Source organism: Balaenoptera musculus, chromosome 8 (genome assembly GCF_009873245.2).
Source record: "Balaenoptera musculus isolate JJ_BM4_2016_0621 chromosome 8, mBalMus1.pri.v3, whole genome shotgun sequence".
NCBI lineage: Eukaryota > Metazoa > Chordata > Mammalia > Artiodactyla > Balaenopteridae > Balaenoptera > Balaenoptera musculus.
The window spans coordinates 7,504,610-7,525,526 of record NC_045792.1 but is presented as its reverse complement, the minus strand read 5'-3'; the positions used below and the strand labels follow the sequence as shown (position 1 = coordinate 7,525,526).

The following is a 20,917-nucleotide window of genomic DNA, read 5'->3' as shown; positions in this document are numbered from 1 at the left end:
CTTCAGGGGCGCGTGCCAGGCGCCCCGGCCCCGGGGGCTGCCCTCACGGCTGCCACGGCCGCCGGCCTCTCCGCCTCACCACTGACTGTGTGTGGCCATTGGAAAAGTCCGGCATCATCGTCCTCACTTGCCTGAAAAGAAAAAAGGTATAAACGCTTCCCTGGCAAGGCGTCGAGAAGACTCAGTGAATGAAGTAAGGGGTTTCTTTCCGTGTCCGCGACAGAGAACACAGCCGAGGCTGCAGGTTCTCCTGGTGGGTTTCGGGGAACTCGGGAGGAAAGACTCATCTCCAAGCTTCCGCCCGGTCCTTAGCTGCGCAGATGGCCACGAACCTCCCTGCGAGCCCGGGGAAGCGGGCGCGGAGGACCCGGCTGCCGGCGGGCGGGCCGCCCCCTCGGGTCGGGCTGGGGGCGCGGGAGCGGCGGGCGGAGGAGGAGCCGCGGGCCGGGAGCCTCGGCGCTTCCGGGGCAGCGGGCGGCCGGCTGCACTTCCCGTGGGCGAGCGGCCCGCCGGGCGCCGGAGTCCGCGCCCCGCACCGGCCGCACCGAGGCAGCGCCCCGCGCACCCAGGCGCAGGTGAGCGCTCGGGGAGGCGCGGGCGGGAGCGGGCGCGGCGGGGCCCCGCAGGCCGGGCGAGCGGGCGAGCGGGGCGGGCAGGCGGCTGGGCCGGCAGGACTCCCGCGGGCAGTGGACCCCCGCGTTTGGCCCCGTTAGCGGCCCGGTCCCCGGTCCCCGGTCGCGGACTTGCCCCCTCCCTGCGACACCTCTGGCCGGTTCACCGCCGTCCCCTCTGCGCCCCTTCACCTGGCCGCTCGTAGCCCCCACAACGCGGAAACGGGTGAAAAGGCCCTCGGAGAGAGCTGGCACCTTCTCTGTCGCCAAGAAGCTCGTGCAGGGAGACCTCCCTGAGCTTGAGGAGCCTGCCTGGTTCAGGTGGCTTCGGTCTTGAACTGTAGATTCTTTTTCTTCCAGGCTCTCGCCTCCTTCTCTGCTTTGGTCGCAGCCTCTCCCTCTGCTCTTCTGATGGCCTTTGTGACAGTGTTTCAGCAAGAACAGGGCTTTACTTAGGGTTACAGGCCTACGGAGCGACCCCTTCCACAGTCATTTCACGAACCTCTCCGATGGGCTGGGCATCGTGTGACAGCACTGAACAGGACAGAGTCAGCCCTCGTCCTCTACCTGGGGACACTAGGAACCACACACACCCTGACAGGTGCAGCTAAGAGAGGGGAGGATGGAGTACAGGCTCCCCAAGCCGATGCACCTAACCCAGGGGCCACGAGGGTCAGGAAGGACCCATTGTCAGAGGAAGTCACATCTAGTTATTTTTAAAACCTTTTTTAAAAATTGAAATACAACCCACACACAGAAAAGTGCACAGATCTTAAGTGTACAGCTTTCCCAGTGTCACGCAGTGACATTCCTGTGCAGCCCACACCCAGAATAAATAAAACATTACTCACACTCCAGAGTTTTTTGACTGCACCAAACAGCTCGTGGGATCTCAGGCCCCGGCCAGGGATTGAACCCTGGCACCCAGTAGTGAAAGCCTGGAATCCTAACCCCTAGGCCACCAGGGAACTCCTCAGATGCCCTCTTATGCCCACTTCCAATCACTACTTTCACCCATGGGTAACTGCTATCCTGGTTTCTAACGTCATAAAATAGTTTTATTTGGTTTTGAATTTTGGATACTTGGGATCATACTTATGTACTTTTGTGTATGGTGTTTTATACTCAATATATAGATTGAACCCTGTTGCATTTAGCACTCGTTCATTTATTCTCACTGACGTGTAATTTTTCACTGTATGGATAGACCACAATTTATTTCTACATTCTACCGGATACTAGGATTGATGGATACGGTTGTTTCCAGCTTGGGGTTATTGTAAATAGTGCTGCTGAGGCATTCTTATGTTTGTCTTTTGGTGAGCATATGTTAGCATTGCTGTTGGGTACATTCCTAGAAGTGGAATATAGCGCCAGACAGTTTTTCAAAGTCCTCCTACCAATTTGCACTCCCACAGGCAGTATATGAGTTCCTGTTTCTCCACATGCTTACCAATACTTGATATTGTCTGTCTTTTTCATTGTAGCCATTCTGCTGAGTGAGTGGGAAGTGGGGTTGCATTGAGGTTTTAATTTGCATTCCTCTGGTGACTAATAAATTGTGCATCTTTTCATACATCTGTTGGGCGTTTGGATACCCTTTTGTGAAGTGTCTGTTCAATTCTTGTGCCCATTTTTCCAATAGGTTGTCTCTCTTTTTCTTACCAGTTTGTAAGAGTTCTTAAATATTCTGGATATGAGACATATTGGATATGTATTTTTAAAATATCTTCTCTCTCTCTCAGGAGATTGCCTTTCACTGTCCTAATGATGTCTTTTGAAGAACAGAAGTTCTTCATTTTAATGTTGTCCAGTTTATCATTTTTCCCCTTATGGTTCTATTATTTATGTTCAGTTTTTTTAAAAAAATTGTTGCCTATCCTGGGGGGTAGGGAGTGGGCGAAATGGGTGAAGGTGGTCAAAAGGTATAAACTTCTAGTTATAAAATAAATAAGTCCTGGGAATGTAATGTACAACATGGTGACCATGGTTAATAATACTGTATTGTATATTTGAAAGTTGCTAAGACAGTAGTACTTAAAAGTCCTGAGGACAAGAAAAAAAATTTTGTAATTATGCATGGTAGTGGAAGCTAATTAGACTTATTGTGATGATCATTTCTAAATACATACATAAATCGAATCATTGTGTTGTTCATCTGAAACTAATATAATGTTGTATGTCAATTATATCTCAATTTTTAAAAATCAGGAAAATAATCAAAGTCAGGAAAATAATCTCCTATATTTTCTTCTAAAAGCTTTATTGTTATCCTCACATATATCTACTATCCATCTGAAATTACTTTTTTGGTATGGTGGGATATATGGGTCAAGATTCATTTTTCCCACAAGGCTGTCTAAATTGACCCAGCACCATCTAGTAAAGAGACCACCTTTCCCCACTGCACTGCAGTGTCAGCTTTGTCATAAACCAGCAGACTGTATAGATGTGGGTCTGTTTCTGGACACCCTGTTCTTCCATTACTCTGTTTGTCCTTGTGCACAAATTATCACTGATTGTTCCGTATGTCTGAAGATATAAGCTAGAGAGTACGGAGTGGAGACAGAGAGTGATCAAAAGAATATGAGGCTGGGAAGGTAAACAGGGACCATATATTTAAGAGCTTGGTAAGTCATTATAAGGAATTTGGGCTTTAAAAGCAATGAGGAAACATTGATATTAAGCGACAGAATGATGTGATCAGAGATGGGAAAATGAGTTAGTAAACTGAAGTCATCCAGGTGACAGTCTATGGTGGTCTGAACTATTTAATATTGAATAGATATAATTGACAGGTTTAGTAATTGAAGAGATGTAGAGGAGAGTGGCAGTCAAAGATGATTCCTAGGTATGTAGATAAGGCAAGTGAATGGGTTGTGTGTAATTCACTGAGACAGAGAATACATAACGAAGATCAGGAACAGGAAGTGATAATAGCAGAAATATGGGAGAATCATCGGATTTTGGCAACTTTTGTACAATGGATAGTTGTACTATCCATTGAAATCAAGACTGTTTTTCTAATTTAGAGTAGAATGTTTCAATTTCTATTTTTGAAGCCTAAACAATTCAGTTTAATATGAATCTTTTGTAATATATTTTCATTATATTTGGCATTTACTTAATAGATATCTCTTATCTGCCCTACTGATATTGGTAAATTGTACTAAGAAACCAAGTTGGAGGTAGATTTTAACAAAGAAGAAAGGCCCAGTGAAAATAATAAGATGTCTGGTTTTAAAATAGCACAAATAGCAGGAATAATGCAGGTATTCCAATAAGAATATAGACTTGTATAGCCTAGAGTTACTATTATTTCCTTCTGGTAAATACTTCTGAACAATATGCTTTTAAGTTATTTGAAATTATTCTCTGTTAGGAAGATACAGATTGCAAATTTTCATCCTTCTTTGGTCCCCAGACATTACTAAGACTTTCTGTCTGGTTATGGTTAAATATGAACAGAATTAGATATTAATGAAATATTTGCTAATGAAAGATGAAGATATTATAAAAAGTTAGGGAACAGAATCTTAAAGCTAAACATTGCTGATTCATTTGCTCTAATAAGACAACTATTCATGAATCAGTTCCTACAATTCATGTTCTCTGACATGATTCTTTGGAAAATAATGCCAGTCTTCTGTTAAATTTTTAAGCATGTGACGTAATCATTGCGCTTTAACTTGGGATGGTATTTCAGTAAGTAATTACGTGTGATAGTCAACCTATTTTGTAGTCAGCCTATTTAGTTAAAAGTGTTATAAACGTACTGAAATCTCCTGAAAAAGAAAAACAAACAAACAAAAAAACCAGTAAATCTTGTTTTCTGTTTATACTATGATGTTACATCTTCCCTTCACTTCACAGGCAAAACTTAAAAAGTGTATAATTACTGTCTTCATTTTCTAGCAGGCATTTCATTTGTTCCCCATAATCTAGTTTCTGTTCTAAATGAAAGCGGGGTATTGTGTAGGCAGTTGGTCTCTCCTAATTTTCAAATTCAAATGCTTCTTCTTAATCCTCACTGGGCATTTGACATTGTTCACCAACACCATTGTAAACACCATCTCATTTTCAAAACTCTGTTTCCTTGCCTATCATAACATTGCACTCTCCTGATGTGTCTGCTTGTAAAACTTTCCCCTCTCCATGTTTTAACTGTAGGTATTCCTTAATGCTTTGTCTCTTTCCGTGCTACGCTTTCCCCAGATGATTTGAATTATCACATACAGGCTGATGACTACCACATCTATAATTCTGGCCCTGCTGCCTTCTTCAAACTCCAGACTCATTTTAAACATATGGCTTGGCATGTGTCTCCATGCAAATATCCCACTAGGATCTTAAACCTACTGTTGCTTTATAGTAAGTTTTTATTATTCTGGTAGTGGAAGTCTTCATAAAGTTCCTCTTTAAAAATCTTAGTTTTTTTTTAATCTAACCGCCCCCCCAAGCCTTTTTCAAAAATATATAAAAAGCAGTCATTTTGTAAGCTCAAAAGGGAACTAATGTATAAAGGCATAATTTGTAAACTATATCCGTCATTAAATTCACTGCTGGCACAATCTAGATTACATTCAATGCCTGCGTATTTACTTGAGACCTACAGCAAATACAAAATAAGTTCACACCATTTCAGTTTAAAATGACCTTTAGTACGCATGTGACATAGTTTCAAAACTAAGGCAGTTTTTTAAAACTAAGGAGCTGTTTTCCAAAGACCAATTTGCTACATTTTGCAAAATACAGCAGCACTAGTTAAAATGCTTCACATTCCGTGTTTGGTCAGTAAGATATATTCCCATGTGACTAAAATACAGCTAAGGTTTTAGATTTTAACAACCAAGTAACAATACTTTTGATATATAATTAAATTTAGGGAGTTCCCTAGTGGCCTAGTGGTTAAGATTCAGTACTGTCACTGCCGTGGCTGGGGTGTGATCCCTGGTCGGGGGGCTGAGATCCCGCAAGCCTCGCGGCCAAAATATTAAGAAAAATAAAGCAGTGGGTGCTTTTATATACACATACACACACACACTCACACATATATTTGAAATGTTTAAAAGTCTTCAAAATTTACAAAATGTAGTGCTGAAAGCATATGTACCTTGTTATATATGCAGCAAAAATTCAGCAAAATGATTTAATTTAATACAGGCTATAAGACTTCAGTTTTCTGCTTGCTAGAGTCCCATCTTAAATCTGACTTTATAGCAAAATTAGTAGTTTGAAATTTATTTCACAAAATCAAATCCCAAGATTTGCCAGGCAGTTTTCAGTTATTCCACTGCGTATATAAATCGAGATGAGTGGTTCCTTGTGTCAGAATTACCTGGAGAGCTCTTAAAAAAGTACAGATTTGGGGGCCCCACTTCTGAACTATTGAATAAGAATTTCCAGGGGCAGCTATATTTTTAAAAGCTCTCTAGGTGATAATTGTATACAGCTTAGTTTAGGAGTCACGGCTGCAGCCCACTAGACCAATCCTTAGTTATATCAGAATCCTGGGGTACTTGTTTTTTGTTTTTTGGCTTTTGTGCTTTTTGGGTTTTTTTTGGTTTTTGTTTTTTGTGACGCACTGCGCGGCTTGTAGGATCTTAGTTCCCCAATCAGGGATCAAACCCAGGGCCCCAGCAGTGAGACAGCTGAGTCCTAACCACTGGACCGCCAGGGAATTCCTGGGGTACTTGTTTAAAAATCACATTCCCGAGTCTTACACCCAGAGATTTGATTCAGTAGATTTGGGATGGGGCCCAGGAACTGGCATTTTCACCCATCATTTTGGTTCGTCCCTGTGTTCATTTTCTGTGCTGCATGACAAATTACTACAAATTTAGCAACTTAAACCAACACCTATTTGTTATCTCATAGTTTCTGTGGGTCAAGGGCCTGTGAAAGGCTTGGCTGAGTCTTCCGTTGGAGTCTCACCCAGCTGCAGTCCAGGTGTTAGCTAGGGCTGCGGTGCCATCAGAGATGCAAATGGGAAAAGACCCACTACTAAGCCCCCTCAGGTTGTTGTCTGTTGGCAGAATTCACCTCCTTGAAGTTGTAGGACTGGGGTCTGCTTTCTTGCTGGCCATCAGCTGGTCACCACTCTTGGCTTCTTGAGGCTGCCTGAAGTTCCTTGACACTTTGCCCTCTCATGACATGGGAAATTCTTCCAAGTCAGCAAGGGAGTCTCTCTCCAGTCTGCTAAGATGAATTTTTACACCCACACCTACACCCATGCACATACGTACATATGTACATAATATTCATTTATATGTTATATTTATATATACACATCTTATATAGCAAATATACATACCATATGTATGTATATACACATATACACACACACGATTATGTTACTATATATATGATGTGTATATACATTTATATACACATGCAAACACACACACCCTACAGAATAACCCAATCATGTGAGTGACATACTACAACCCTTGCCATATTCTTTTGGTAAGAAGTCATGGGTCCTGCCCACACTCACAGGTATGAACATGGGGCCACCTTAGGGTCTGCCCACCACAGTCCGCAACTCCTCAGAAACAGTGTGTTGTGCCTCTCTAGCTATTAACGATTAATTTCAGCACTTTAAGGGACGTCGTCCTGCAAGTTCTAACGCATCCTGCCCTGACAAGTGTTTCAGCAAATGTTTGAGAAGCCAGTGTTGGAGCCTTTGAAACCAGTGTTCTTAAAGTCAAAAATCACATGAAGAGTAGATAATAATTTATCCATCAAAGAAGTGAAAAACTCCCTCAAACAATTTAAATCTTTAAGCAGACCAGTTTTTTGTTTGTTTGTTTGTTTACTTTCTGGCTGCACCACACGACATGCAGGGATCTTAGTTCCCCGACCAGGGATCGAATCCGCCCCCCGCCCTGCAGTGGAAGCGCAGAGCCTCAACTGCTGGACCGCCAGGGAAGTCCCAGGCAGACCAGTTTTTAGCACTCAGATTCAGTGCTTTCCCCATTCATTAGTCTCACATACAATCAAACATAGTGTAGTAGTTTCCTATTGCTTCTGCAATAAAGTACCACAAACGTAGTGGATTCATACCACACACACTGATTATCTTATAGTTGTGGCAGTCACAGTCTGAAGTGGGTCAGTGGGGCTGCACCCCTTCTGGAGGCTCTAGGGAGGAATCCAGGTCCTTGCCTTTTCTGGCTTCTAGAGGCTGCCGCCTTCCTTGCGCACAGCCCCACGCTACACCCACCTCTGCTTCTGTTGTCACATCTCTTCTCTCACTCTGACCCTCCTGTCTTCCTCTTCTAAGACCTTTGGGATTACATTTGGCCCACCTGGATAATCCAGGCTAATCTTCCCATCTCCAGACCCTTAATCACATCTGCAAAGTCAGCTTCTGCCAAGTAAGGTAGCTTATTTTCACTGGTTCTGAGGATTAGGGTGTGGATGTCTTTGGGGACCACTGACAGTGATTCCAGCTTAACAGAAATGTGATATAAGATACATAATCATATGCCTTCATAGGTTTCAGAACATTCCCTATATAATAGATACTGGAGACCAGTTAGATATTGAATAATACTTCATACACTTGGGATTTTATACAGTGAAACTTTATTTACCTCACATATTAAGTTCCTTCATGTAATATTGAAAAAGCATTCTAAAAACACTGATGGTAACAGGCTACTGCTTTTTTTTTTTTTCTTTTGAAGAAGCTCTTTACTAATTTTCTGTCAAGTCTTTGTAATTATCTACAAAGTAGGTATTTAGGTCTATATCATTCTACTTGATGAATGTTTTAAAAGCACAGGGAAAGGTGACTACATAACAAATCAGAGAATAGACGGAGTGAGGGATGAGACCTTCCAGTTGGAGATTTGGGTTCATTATCTTCTTACCTGCCTGACAACTATGTCTCCCATATCTCGACCATATCTTGATATAGACTGTTACTAAATCTTGTAAAGATTAAAGCGTATTTGAATGTGATTGCTCCACCGCCTCAGCTGTACAGAACTGAAAAAGTAACAAGGAAAATGCAGTATGGTTTTAGACTCTAGGAAGTAGACAGTGTATACAGTTAATGGAACTGATCTGCATTCTTGCTCAATTATCCTTTGTCAAAGATGCTATTTCCTGTGTTTGAACTTTTCCATAATATCAATCACTAGGGCTTATACCAATCTACTTCCAGTGGCTGTTGGGCAATTGGATTTCTTAAACAAGCAATGAAAAAAGGCAGCTACCCAAAATCAACATGTATCGCCAAAAAGACACGTCATTTGATAAAATGAGAAACTGAAACTTAGATCTATCTACATCTGTTAAGTGTTATGTTAATTTTGAACCTTTAGGCTGTCATTAAAAATATCAAATGATTCTCCAGTTTGTAAGTGTATCAAGGCCAAATAATGAATTTTCAAATTAAAACACAATTGAAAAAAAGATTTAAATAATATAAAAAGCAAGTAACATTGTGTCTACTGCTGGGGGGCGGGGTGGGGAGGGGAAGGACATCTTGAATGGTTGAAATGAAGATGTCAAGAAACAGAGACTACTGACCAGGAAAAGGATTTCAAAACCTAACAGTGGTTACCAGGCACTGCCTCAATCTCACCACTTAGGGGCTGAAATCCAAAGAATATTAGGTAGGAAAAGAAACCCATGTCCTTGTTAATGTTCCCCTTTTCATGTCTTTTTGGCTCGCGTAGCAGCTCTCTGCTTTGCTCTTTCAAATGTACTTCTGGTCCCGAGCCCGTCGCAACTCCTCCTCCTCCTCCCACACCCCTGCACCCACTACTGCTGCAGTGGAAGTTCTCCTTTTTTTGAACTTTGGTATATTTTCATGAATCATCAGTATCTCTTGTCTTCTCTTTATCAGCTTAGCATAAGGGTGTCCAGCATTTAGCAGAATGAAGCATTTTTGTCCAACATTGAAGGACATTCTTTTTTTTCTAATTTATTTATTTAATTTTATGTATTATTTTTGGCTGTGTTGGATCTTCGTTGCTGTGCGCGGGCTTTCTCTAGTTGCAGCAAGCGGGGCTTCTCTTATTGCGGAGCACGGGGTCTAGGCGTGCAGGCTTCAGTAGTTGTGGCGCACGGGCTTAGTTGCTCTGCGGCGTGTGGGATCTTCCCGGACCAGGGCTCGAACCCGTGTCCCCTGCATTGGCAGGCGGATTCTTAACCACTGCGCCACCAGGGAAGCCCTGAAGGACATTCTTTAAATTTTGAAAACTCTTATCTCAGCGCGTCTATTCAGACAAGCCGTTTCTCTGTGAGTTCCTGGGTGGTGGGGGCGGAGGGGGGGTTGTTTTGACCTCTGCAGATCCATCAAATAATGAGAAAGCAGTCCTTGCTCTAGAACCAAGTTCTCCACCAGCCCTTCATCTTCAGAATCCACTAGAACACAGTGGCTTCATCTTGGATCAGGGTGGGCTCTGCCCCACGCAGTGTCCTCCCAGAAACCTAGGCAGAAAGAGCCTCCACCATCAGGGACATCAGGTCACTGTGGTGGGAAGAGAACATGGCCATGGCGAGTTGCCCGTCTAATGGGCCTTTGCATTTCCATATAAATTTAGATGCTGTTTGACAATCCCTTCCCTCCCCCCCTAAAAAAAACAAACCAAAAACCCTCCGGAATTTGGAATAACATTGAATAGATCCCTCCAATATCTAGATTATTCTAAATACACACTAACCCACACTATTTTCTGAGCATTGTATGCCATGCGTTTTACATAAATCATCTCATATAATCTTCACAGTAATGCTGAGCAGGCTGTAGTATTATTTCCATTTCACAGATGGAAAAGCTAAAGTTTAGGGTTTCCCTGGTGGCGCAGTGGTTAAGAATCCGCCTGTCAATGCAGGGGACATGAGTTCGAGCCCTGGTCCGGGAAGATCCCACAGGATGCCGAGCAACTAAGCCCGTGAGCCACAACTACGGAGCCCGCGTGCTACAACTACTGAAGCCCACGCGCCCTAGAGCCCGTGCTCAGCAACAAGAGAAGCCACCGCGATGAGAAGCCCGTGCACCGCAACAAAGAGTAGCCCCCGCTCGCCACAACTAGAGAAAGCCTGCGTGCAGCAAGCAACGAAGACCCAATGCAGCCAAAAATAAATAAATAAAATAAATTAAAAAAAAAAAAAAAGCTAAAGTTTAGCAAGAGTAAAGTAGTTTACCAGAGGCCACAGTTCATAAGAGATGAGATCTAGGACCTCTGCCTGCAGAGTCTGCAGCCTTTACCACTATGTACAGCTGAGGGAGGGAGGGAGGGAGTGGAGGGAGGATGGGTGGGTGGATGGAGGGAGGGAGTTATTCAGGGGAAGGCAGACCTGGAGGAAACGTCCCCCAAGGTTCCTTTCATGTGCTCTCTCTCTACTGCTCAGCATCTGTCTACCTTGATACGTAATTATTTGTCCAAATAGTAACAGACCTTCTTCTCTGATTTCAGCATTTACACAGGAAGTCCTTACAACAAGCTGCCTGCCAGCCGCCCTTCCCCAGATCCCGAATGCAACCCTGGCCAGGTGGCGCGGAGAACCGTCACTCTGCTGGTCATGCTGAGCTCATACTCTGTAAGTCTGATGGCTACATAGTCGGGGTTCAGCTGGCAACCAGCCTGGATCCCAGTGGTGTCTGTCCCTAATCCCCAAAGGGATGAGGGGCCGATCTAGAGACTGAGCCTCTGTCAGGCACCAGGAGAGAAAGAAATGCCAGAGCCCACCCACTGGGACTGGGAGTAAGGTTAAGTACAGCTTTTGTGATCCTGTCTCTCTGTCTCTTGTAGGATGGCTGTTGGATGAGGTCAAGACTGGGTCCCCTCCCTTCTCCCACTTTACCAATGCCTGATCTCATGGGGTTAGTTTGGAGCCCACCACTATGGCATCATCACCCTCCTTGCCAGCTCCTCGTTCCAGGTCCAAGAAGCCTCTGGGCAAGATGGCTGGTGAGTGGACACAGACTCCTAATTCCAGGAGGCTACCTGGCCCCCAAGCACAGGCCCTGGAGAGATGCAGGGAGGCTGACGGGGTGGGCGTGGGGGGTCCTGCCTTGACCTCAGTGCCCAGAGGCTCTGTGGGGAGTGAAGGGGCGTGCATCAGGGAGCCTTCAGTCCTTTTGGCTCACAGGTTTCCCAGGTGTGCTCAGCTAGTCTTCCCAGCCTGGAAACCACTGTGCTGAGTGCTTAACAGGGCGTCTCTTTTTATCTAAATCGCCCTGAACCATTCAGAGGTAGGAGCCAAGCAGAGAGAAAAAAACAAATCAACCTCCAGGACACCATACTTTCTGTCCAGGTCAAAAGCTGGGGAAGCTGAGTTGAAACCATTTGGAGTACTCACAATATGCCAGACACTGCATTATCTCTGCTGATCTTCAACAACAACTAAAATGAACCCATTTTACAGATGAGGAAGTGGAGACATAGACTGACTTGCTTATGGTCGTATAGAAAGCAAGTGGCAGGTCCACAATCAAATCTGTGTGCCCCACTCCAAAGTGTGGTCCCGGATCACTCAGCTCTAAGGTCTTCAGGTACTCTGGGCAGTGAGTGGTCCTCTCCCACATTTCCGTTTTACCCATTTAGCAACAAGCTAGGATTTCTCAGGGCCAAACAGATGCCAATCCCTGCCTCTCTCCCTCCCATAATGGGTAGCCCCTTAATCTAAATCCACCTCCCCTCAATGCTGAAAGTGGGTTTGGGGACTAATTGATCTTTACCAGCTTAACATAGCTCTACTTACTGACTCACAGATGGTTGACTAGTCAGCTTGTGGGAAGTTCTGGTTAGGATAGGTTAGGGGGGTACCAGCAATCGAAGGGCGTGGGGCAGACAAAGCCATCTTTCCCAATCAGGCTGGTGAAACAGCCAGAGTTCTTTTCTTTCTTCCTTCCTTCCTCCCTCCCTCCCTCCCTTCCTTTCTTTCTTTCTTTCTTTTTTTTTCCCTCATATTGTTGTTATACCAAAAGCTTTACAAAAAATTATTGAGGTATAATTGACATACAGCATTCATTAGCATAATGATGCAACATTCGTATACATTGTGAAGTAATCACAATAAGTTTAGTTAACATCCATCACCATACATAGTTACAGATTTATTTTCTTCTTGGGATGAGAACTTTTAAGATCTATTCTCTTAGCAACTTTAGAATATGCAGTACAGTAAGACAGGCTGGCATTACATCCCTGCCGACTTATAAAACTGACAGAGTTTTTATGTACTCCCGAAACCTTTAAAGACAAGGGAAACTTCTGGGCAAGTCCTGAGGGATGTACACAGTCGCAGAGCAGCAGTTGTGAGAAGGTGGACAGGGGAGATGGGCTGGCCTCCTCCCCGAGGTGGCTCCTCTCTGGGGGGGTCGCCAGGAGACCCCTGCTGAAAACTCCAGGCCAGAGCAGTGCTTCTTCCCCGCAGACTGGTTCAGGCAGGCCCTGTCGAGAAAACCCACAAAGACGCCCGTCTCCCCAGAAAGCACCCGCAGTGACGTCTCACAGCCGAGCTCCTCGGACAGGCCCCCACCCCTGGGCCCCAGCCCAGCGGTGTCTCCCACCCCGCCGCCGACACACGTGGGCGCCCACGGCGGCAGCAGCGGCGGCAGCGGCCGCTGGAGCAAAGACTATGACGTGTGCGTGTGCCACAGCGAGGAGGACCTGGTGGCCGCGCAGGAGCTGGTCTCCTACCTGGAGGGCAGCGCTGCCGGCCTGCGCTGCTTCCTGCAGCTTCGCGACGCGACCCCCGGCGGCGCCATAGTGTCCGAGCTGTACCAGGCCCTGAGCAGCAGCCACTGTCGCGTGCTGCTCATCACGCAGGGCTTCCTGCGGGACCCGTGGTGCAGGTACCAGATGCTGCAGGCGCTGAGCGAGGCCCCCGGGGCGGAGGGCCGCACCATCCCGCTGATGTCGGGCCTCCCCAGAGCCGCCTACCCCGCCGAGCTCCGATTCATGTACTTCGTGGACGGCTGGGGTCCCGACGGCGGCTTTCGCCAGGTCAAGGAGGCTGTCACGCGGTGTAAGTTACGGGGAAGGGAGAAGGGAAAGGGGCTTCAGCCATCGCGCCTGCTCTACTTGGGCTTTTAGGAGACACCCAATGTGGCCTAGTGCAGGCTTCAGTTTAGAGCACTTAGCAGATGCTGCGCTTTTTTTTTACAAATAGGTTTGTGGCAACCCTGCGTTGTCAGATGATGATTAGCATTTTTTTTAGTAATAACATATTTTTAAATTAAGGCATGTACATTGTTTTTTTAATCCATTTTTTATTGAAGTGTAGTTGATTTACAAGGTTGTGTTAGTTTCTGTTGCACAGCAAAGTGATTCAGATATAGATACAGATATAGATATATATACACACATTCTTTTTTTAAAATATTCTTTCCATTATGGTTTATCATAGGTTATTGAATATAGTTCTCTATGAAGGCACGTACATTGTTTTTTTTTTTGTTTTTTTTTTTTTTTTTTTTTTTTTTTTTTTTTTTTTTTTTTTTTTTTTTTTAAAGATTTATTGATTGATTGATTGCTTGATTGATTGCTATGTTGGGTCTTCGTTTCTGTGCGAGGGCTTTCTCTAGTTGCGGCGAGTGGGGGCCACCCTTCATCACAGTGCGCGGGCCTCTCACTATCGTGGCCTCTCTCGTTGCGGAGCACAGGCTCCAGGCATGCAGGCTCAGCAGTTGTGGCTCACGGGCCCAGCCGCTCCGCGGCATGTGGGATCTTCCCAGACCAGGACGCGAACCCGCGTCCCCTGCATTAGCAGGCAGATTCTCAACCACTGCGCCACCAGGGAAGCCCACGTACATTGTTTTTAAAAACATAATGCTGTTACACACTTAATAGACTACAGAAAAGTGTAAACATAACTTTTGTATGCACTGGGAAGCCAAAAAATTTGTGTGACTCACTTTATTGCAATATTTGCTTTATCGTGGTGGTCTCGAACTGAACCTGCAATATTTCTGAGGTCTGCCTGTAGTTCAGAATGCAGGCTCTGGAAAAAAACTGTGTCACTTGGGCAAGTTACTTAAGTGCTCTGTGCCTGGGTTTTCTCATTGGTTAAATGAGAATGAAACTATATACCTAAATAAGTATATACACTAAGTAAATTCAGAACGTGGCCTGGCACGTGTAAAGTACTTGTGACAGGCCGGGCCTAGCGCATTATCAAGTCCTCAATAAATATAAGTCACTATTATCATTATTAGTATTAATAGTATTAGGTTTCTCTCACTGAGGTCAGGTTGGAGATGGCCACCAAGAGCTGGGAAAATGCCAGGAGGGACCCTGGTTTAGTATTGGTTTAGTAACGCAAACAGGTGCAAAATAATAGGAAAGAATTGCCTACCATAAGTGTATCCGGGGAGGGGCATTATATTACAGTGGGTTTAGAAGTAAAATAGATTAAAAGGTAGCGAAAGCAGGGACATGTGGGGGAAACAGAGATTCTGGGATTTGAGGAGGGTGACAAGCCATGTGATTCTCTTTCGTCTCTTTCAGACCTGCAGACCCTCAGCTGACACTTCTTACATCAACACGGATGCAGACAGTTGGAGCAAAGCTGGGAATGGAGTTAGAGGGCCTAGGACCTTGGATTCCAGCAGACGTGCCAAGTTGTAAGGAGTAAGTTTGCAGCACGTTGTATGTGACCCTGGGATCAGATTGTCCGTGGCCTCCATAACCGTGGGCTCCCAGGAAGGCCTGGGGAAGCCAGAAAGTGGAGGTGGAAGGAAGTGCTGATACCAAGACATCACCCACGTGTTGCCTCCTGCGTGACTGGACGTGAAGCCTGGCACATCGTGCCTATGTCTTCTTCCCCTGGAATCGGGCACTGGTGTCTAGGCGCCTTCCTCCCGAAGAGGTGACTCACCTGAGTAAGGAGCTGGAAGCCTGGACTGCTTGCCTCAGCTGGGTGGTTTTCCCAGTTGCCTGGGGAAGCCCTGAACAGGTGTCAGGAGAAAACAACAGGTATAGCGTCTTTCACACTCACACTCTTGCCGGGGTCTCCCAGTGAGTCGTTCACTTCCGAAAGCTGCGTGGAAGATGCCCTCAGCACGTCTACAGGACAAATACTGTCCTGTATTCGTTTTCACTGCATGCCTGTCATTAAAGACTCACACCTAGAAACGAGTCTGAATAGACAGAAGAGGGGAGGGAGCAGGTGGGGTGAAGAGAAGGAAAGCTCAGACCCTTTAGCTGGGATCAAAAGCCCACCCACCAATGCTCTGACATATGGGGGCCTCATCAGGTGTCTGGCCAGAACTCCTGCTTTTACAGTAGTTCCTTCACCTCTGCACTCAGAGGAATCAGCGTATTTCTTCTGGCAGATGATTGTCTACCTTGTAGTACAGGCAGAGTTTCATTCATCTCTTCTCAGTAAAACTTGGTTGTTGAACTGAAATGAATTTATGATTCCCCTGATGTGTACTTTTGTGTCTCTTCTCCCACTTCCCCCTACCACATCTCCTCCTTTTACTGAAAAAAATGTATATATATATATTAAATTGAGATTATAATTGACATATAACATATTAGTTTTAACTGTACATGATTCGCTATTTGTATATATTGTGAAAAAATTTTATTTTTAATTACAGATTATCTTATTACATACAAAAGGACTAAAGGATAATACAGTGTACACTCACGTACTCAACACCCAGCTTAGAAGCCAAACCTCACAATCCCCATGTTGCTCCCTTTGTGCCCTTACATTCTCTTCCCTACTCCCACCAGAAGTAACCACTATTCTGAATTTTGAATTTATCATTCTTAGCTTTTCTCTAGAAATTTATTACATATGTATGCATCCCTGACAATATATTAACTTTTACATGGTTTTACACTTTACATAAATGGTGTTATATTCTGCAAATTCCTTTTTTTTTTTTTTTGCCATGTTTGTAAGATGTATCCATGTTGATTCATGGAGCTGCAGTAAATCCACTTTCATTCCGTTATGTAAATATACCACCATTCAGTCGCACGTGTTTTTACAAGCGGGCATTTGGTTGTTTCCAGGCTTTTTGCTGTTGAAAACAATGAGCCTGTGAGCGTTTTTATTCTTGTGTATGTTTCCAAGAGCAAGATTTTCTAGGATTTAACCTAGATGGGGAAGAGCTGGGTAGTGAAGAGTGCGCACCTTCAGTCTTGGTAGAAGATACCAAATTTTCTTCCAAATTGGTTGTGCAATTTATGTTCCTGCCATTTGTGCTTAAGAGTTGCCACTTCTTCATGTTCTTGCTAACATTTAGAATTATCCGATTTTTTAAATTTTATTTTTTTGCCATGCTGCACGGCTTGTGGGATCTTAGTTCCCTGACCAGGGATTGAACCTGGGCCCTGGCAGTGAGAGCACCGAGTCCTAACCACTGGACTGCCAAGAAATTCCCTAGACTTATCATCAGTTTTTTAAGTGTTTAATAAGCTGGTGGATGAACACTGGTATCCCATTGTCATAATATTCTTTTTTTCCTTTTGCCTTTTTTATAAAAAAAAATATATATCATACACTAAAAGGAGGAAGGAGGAAGTTTGATGAATCCCCATATACCTATCACCCAGTTTCAACAATTATCAACTCAGAGATAAGCTTTTATTAATAATAACCCTACCCATTAGTCACCCGACGATCATTTTGAAGCAAATCACAGGTATTATTTTCTTCTAAATATTTAAGTATGTCTCTCTAAATTATTAGAAGTTTAAAAAAAAATGACCACCATATAACAGTATCTTTTAAAGAACAGAAGCTTTATTTTTTAATGTGAAAACTTTTATCTATTACTTTGTAGTCTGTGCTTTTTGTGTCTTCTTTAGGAAATCTTCCCTACTCCTGTATTTTCTTCTGGAAGTATTTCACATTTAGGTCTTTAACCTACCTGGATGTTTTGTTTGGGTTTGTTTTTGTTGCTCTTGGTTTATAAGTTAGAGATACTTTTTTTTTTTTTCATTTGAATAGCCATTATTTACTGACTAGTGCATCCTTCCCCCACTGATTGTGATGTCACTGCTGTCATACGTTGTCATACATGAGGGTCTGCTCCTGGGTTCTCCAGCCTCCTCCCTTTGTCTGTTGATGTATCCCTGTGTCAGTGGCACCGTGGCTTACTTACTGTTGTTGTTAGTAAACCTTGATAACTTAATAGGTCAGCTCTTCCCACTCCTCTTAATCATGAAAATCACTTCAACCCTTCCTGTTCCTTTACTCTTTCATATAAATTGTTTATTCAGTTTGTCAGATTCCAGGAAAAGGCCAGTTAATATTTTTATTGGACTTACATTGAGTTGAGAGATTAATTTGGAAAGGATAGATGTTTTAATGATATTGAATCGTTCTCCTAATAAAAATGGCATGTCTCCATTTATTCATGTCTTTAAATGTATTTCAATAAAACTTTATAAATCTTTTCCATATTGGTCAGTCACATTTTTTATGAGATTTATTCCTTAGTACGCCGTATTTTCTGTTGCTACTGTAAAAGGTTTTTTTAAATATATATATTTATTTATTTATTTATTTATTCATTCATTCATTTATTTTGGCTGCACCGGGTCTTTTTTTTTTTATAAATTTATTTATTTTTGGCTGCGTTGGGTCTTCGTTGCTGCGCGTGGGCTTTCTCTGGTTGCGGTGAGCGGTGGCTACTCTTCGTTGTGGTGCGTGGGCTTCTCATTACATCCACCGGGTCTTAGTTGCAGCACGCGGGATCTTTTTTTTTAGTTGCGGCAGGCGAACTCTTAGTTGCGGCATGCATGTGGGATCTAGTTCCCCAGCCAGGGATTGAACCCGGGCCCCCTGCATTGGGAGCGTGGAGTCTTGACCACTGGACCACCACCTCATATTGATTTAATATAAGCAAACTGCTGAATTATTTATTCTATAAGACTATAGATTTTGTTGGGTGTCTATAAAGACAATCATATAATTTGCAAGACAAAACAAAAACTTGTCTTTCTCTGCTGCCTAGGATCACCAGTAAGATATTGAAAGTGGCAACTTTGTCTAAATCATGATTTCAAAGGGAATGCTTCAAACATTTCACCGTTATATGTGGTATCTGTTGTACGTTTTGGGTTTGGTACATTTTTTTTTTTAATTAATTAATTAATTAACTTATTTATGGCTGTGTTGGGTCTTCGTTGCTGCGCGAGGGCTCCCTCCAGTTGCGGCGAGCGGGGGCCACTCCTCATCACGGTGCGCGAGCCTCTCACTATCGCGGCCTCTCCTGTTGCGGAGCACAGGCTCCAGACGCGCAGGCTCAGTAATTGTGGCTCACGGGCCTAGTTGCTCCGTGGCATGTGGGATCTTCCCAGACCAGGGCTCGAACCCGTGTCCCCTGCATTAGCAGGCAGACTCTCAACCACTGCGCCACCAGGGAAGCCCCAAAGCTCAGGTTCTTGATGTGTCCTGGCAGAAAGAATTCAGTGAGAGACAAAGTGATAGGTAAGAAGTGGGTTTATTTAGAGAGATACACACTCCACAGACAGAGTGTGGGCCATCTCAGAAGGCGAGAGCGGCCTGGTACATATTTTTTAACAAGCTGTTAAGTTTCCTGTTGTTTCTAGTTGATTAAGAGTTTTACTTATCTTGAATGGGTTTGAAATATATTCTAAAATTTCCGCATCTACTGAAATGATGGTTTTTTTCCCCTTTTAAATGGTAATGCAGTGAATAACATTAGATTTTCTAATGTTAAGCTGGTCTTATATTCCTGGGGTAAACTTATCTTGATCGTGATGTATTATTACCTTTGTTTAAATTGCAGGATTCAGATTGCTAACATTTTCTTTATGATTTTACATCTATATCCGTATGTAAGATTGGCCCATAATTATCCTTTCTTGTATTATCCTTTTCTGGCTGCGTTACCAAGATTATATCAGCTTTCTAAAATAATTGGGGAGTGGTCCCTTTTTTCTATTCATTGATGAGTTAAAGCTTGGAATTAATTGTTCCTTGAATGTTTAGTAGACTAATCTGTAAATCCAGTTGGACCTAGTGTGTTTTGCGAGGGGGGAGTGGGGCGGATTTAAACTGCAATTTCTGTATCTTAAAGAGTTATAGATCTATTTAGATTTTTCATTTCTTCTGGAGTCAATTTGGCATAAACAGTGAAGAATACAAGACTGGCTGAAATAGATTTTTCAGTTTGAATTCCCGGATCATGTAGGCAGTATGAATCTGAATTCTAAACCTGCATGGAGATGGGCCTGTGATTACAAATTTTCAGGGTTTTTTGTCTTTTCTTTTCTTCTCCCCTCTGGAGCCAGATGTTGAGGCGGATAAGTTTCCTAAACATCTTGTCTCCTTTAGTAGGGCAGCTTTTATTTTACTTTTTACGTAGTTGGCCCTTTCATTGAGGTGAGGGCCCTTTAGAGATCTTAGCTCTCTGGGAAGTTTTCTCTTCCAACTCCTCGCTTGCATGAGCCCAGATCTGCGCCTTAAACATCACATTTTAAAGCCCAAGGCTCTAGATTTCCAGAAACAAGCCATCACCCTTAGAACTTCAGCTTCAATACCCACTTACTATTCTATAGATTTGTGCTCCCACATTTTTTGTTTCTGAAAATTTTATTTTCTTGGGAGCGCAGGAATGTAACGAAAGGGATGTTTTAAATTTTGCATCCAGAATGTTTAGGTGTTTTTAGCTGATTGTTTTTAGAATATCTAGTCTGTCATACTACCTGAAGTGGAAGTGTCTAGTCCTTCTTTAAACTAAAATAAATAAATAAATAAATAAATAAATAAGTAAGTAAGTAAGTAAGTAAGTAAGTAAGTAAGTAAAATAAAAGGGAGAAGTTTTGAGATTCCACCAGAAAATGGAAGGATTGATGCTTATAGACTAGGGCTTCCCAGTAACAACCTTCTAATACAGCAACGTCCAGTCGAACTTTCTGTGGTGATGGAAATGTTCCACATTTGTGCTGTCCAATGTGATACGAGCCATACGAGCCATACGTGGCTATCAAGCACTTGAAACGTGGTTGTATGACTGAGGAACTGAATTTTAAATTTCATTTAATTCTAATTAATTTAAATGTAAAGTTACATGTGGCTAATGGCTACTGGATAGGACAGTGCAGAGCCTTCTAATGTTTCCAAACAAGCTGAACTAAAAAAATTATCAACAGACAAATGCCTCTGAAGCCAAGTGAAGATTTACTGCTGTAAAGGTCCCTTACACTCTGCTGTCTGGTATTCCAGCAGGTCCTCTGGGGGCTGAGGCTCCCTACGAGCTCATCTTTTCCTTGAGCCAGGCCCTCTTATGAGTAGAATTCTGACCTTATGCATATTCTAATTAGAATTATACAGTTGGTCCTCCAACAATG

General features: G+C 43.5%; 1 protein-coding gene across 5 annotated transcripts; it reads left to right on the top strand.

The window, feature by feature from the left end:
• The first annotated feature begins 31 nt into the window (after positions 1-31).
• Positions 32-17,995, top strand: LOC118899167 (TIR domain containing adaptor protein). Of its 5 annotated transcripts, none has more exons than XM_036860414.1 (5): positions 32-146; positions 11,048-11,171; positions 11,384-11,542; positions 13,011-13,604; positions 15,086-17,995. In XM_036860414.1, the coding sequence occupies exons 3-5, from the start codon at positions 11,476-11,478 to the stop codon at positions 15,103-15,105; spliced, it is 681 nt and encodes a 226-aa protein (XP_036716309.1). In that variant the 5' UTR covers positions 32-146; positions 11,048-11,171; positions 11,384-11,475; the 3' UTR covers positions 15,106-17,995. The 5 variants fall into 5 exon arrangements, with proteins under 5 accessions (XP_036716309.1, XP_036716310.1, XP_036716308.1 ...); XM_036860415.1 differs by lacking the exon at positions 32-146 and adding an exon at positions 161-575 and having other exon boundaries at positions 13,065-13,604; XM_036860413.1 differs by lacking the exon at positions 32-146 and adding an exon at positions 161-575.
• The last annotated feature ends 2,922 nt before the right edge of the window (positions 17,996-20,917 follow it).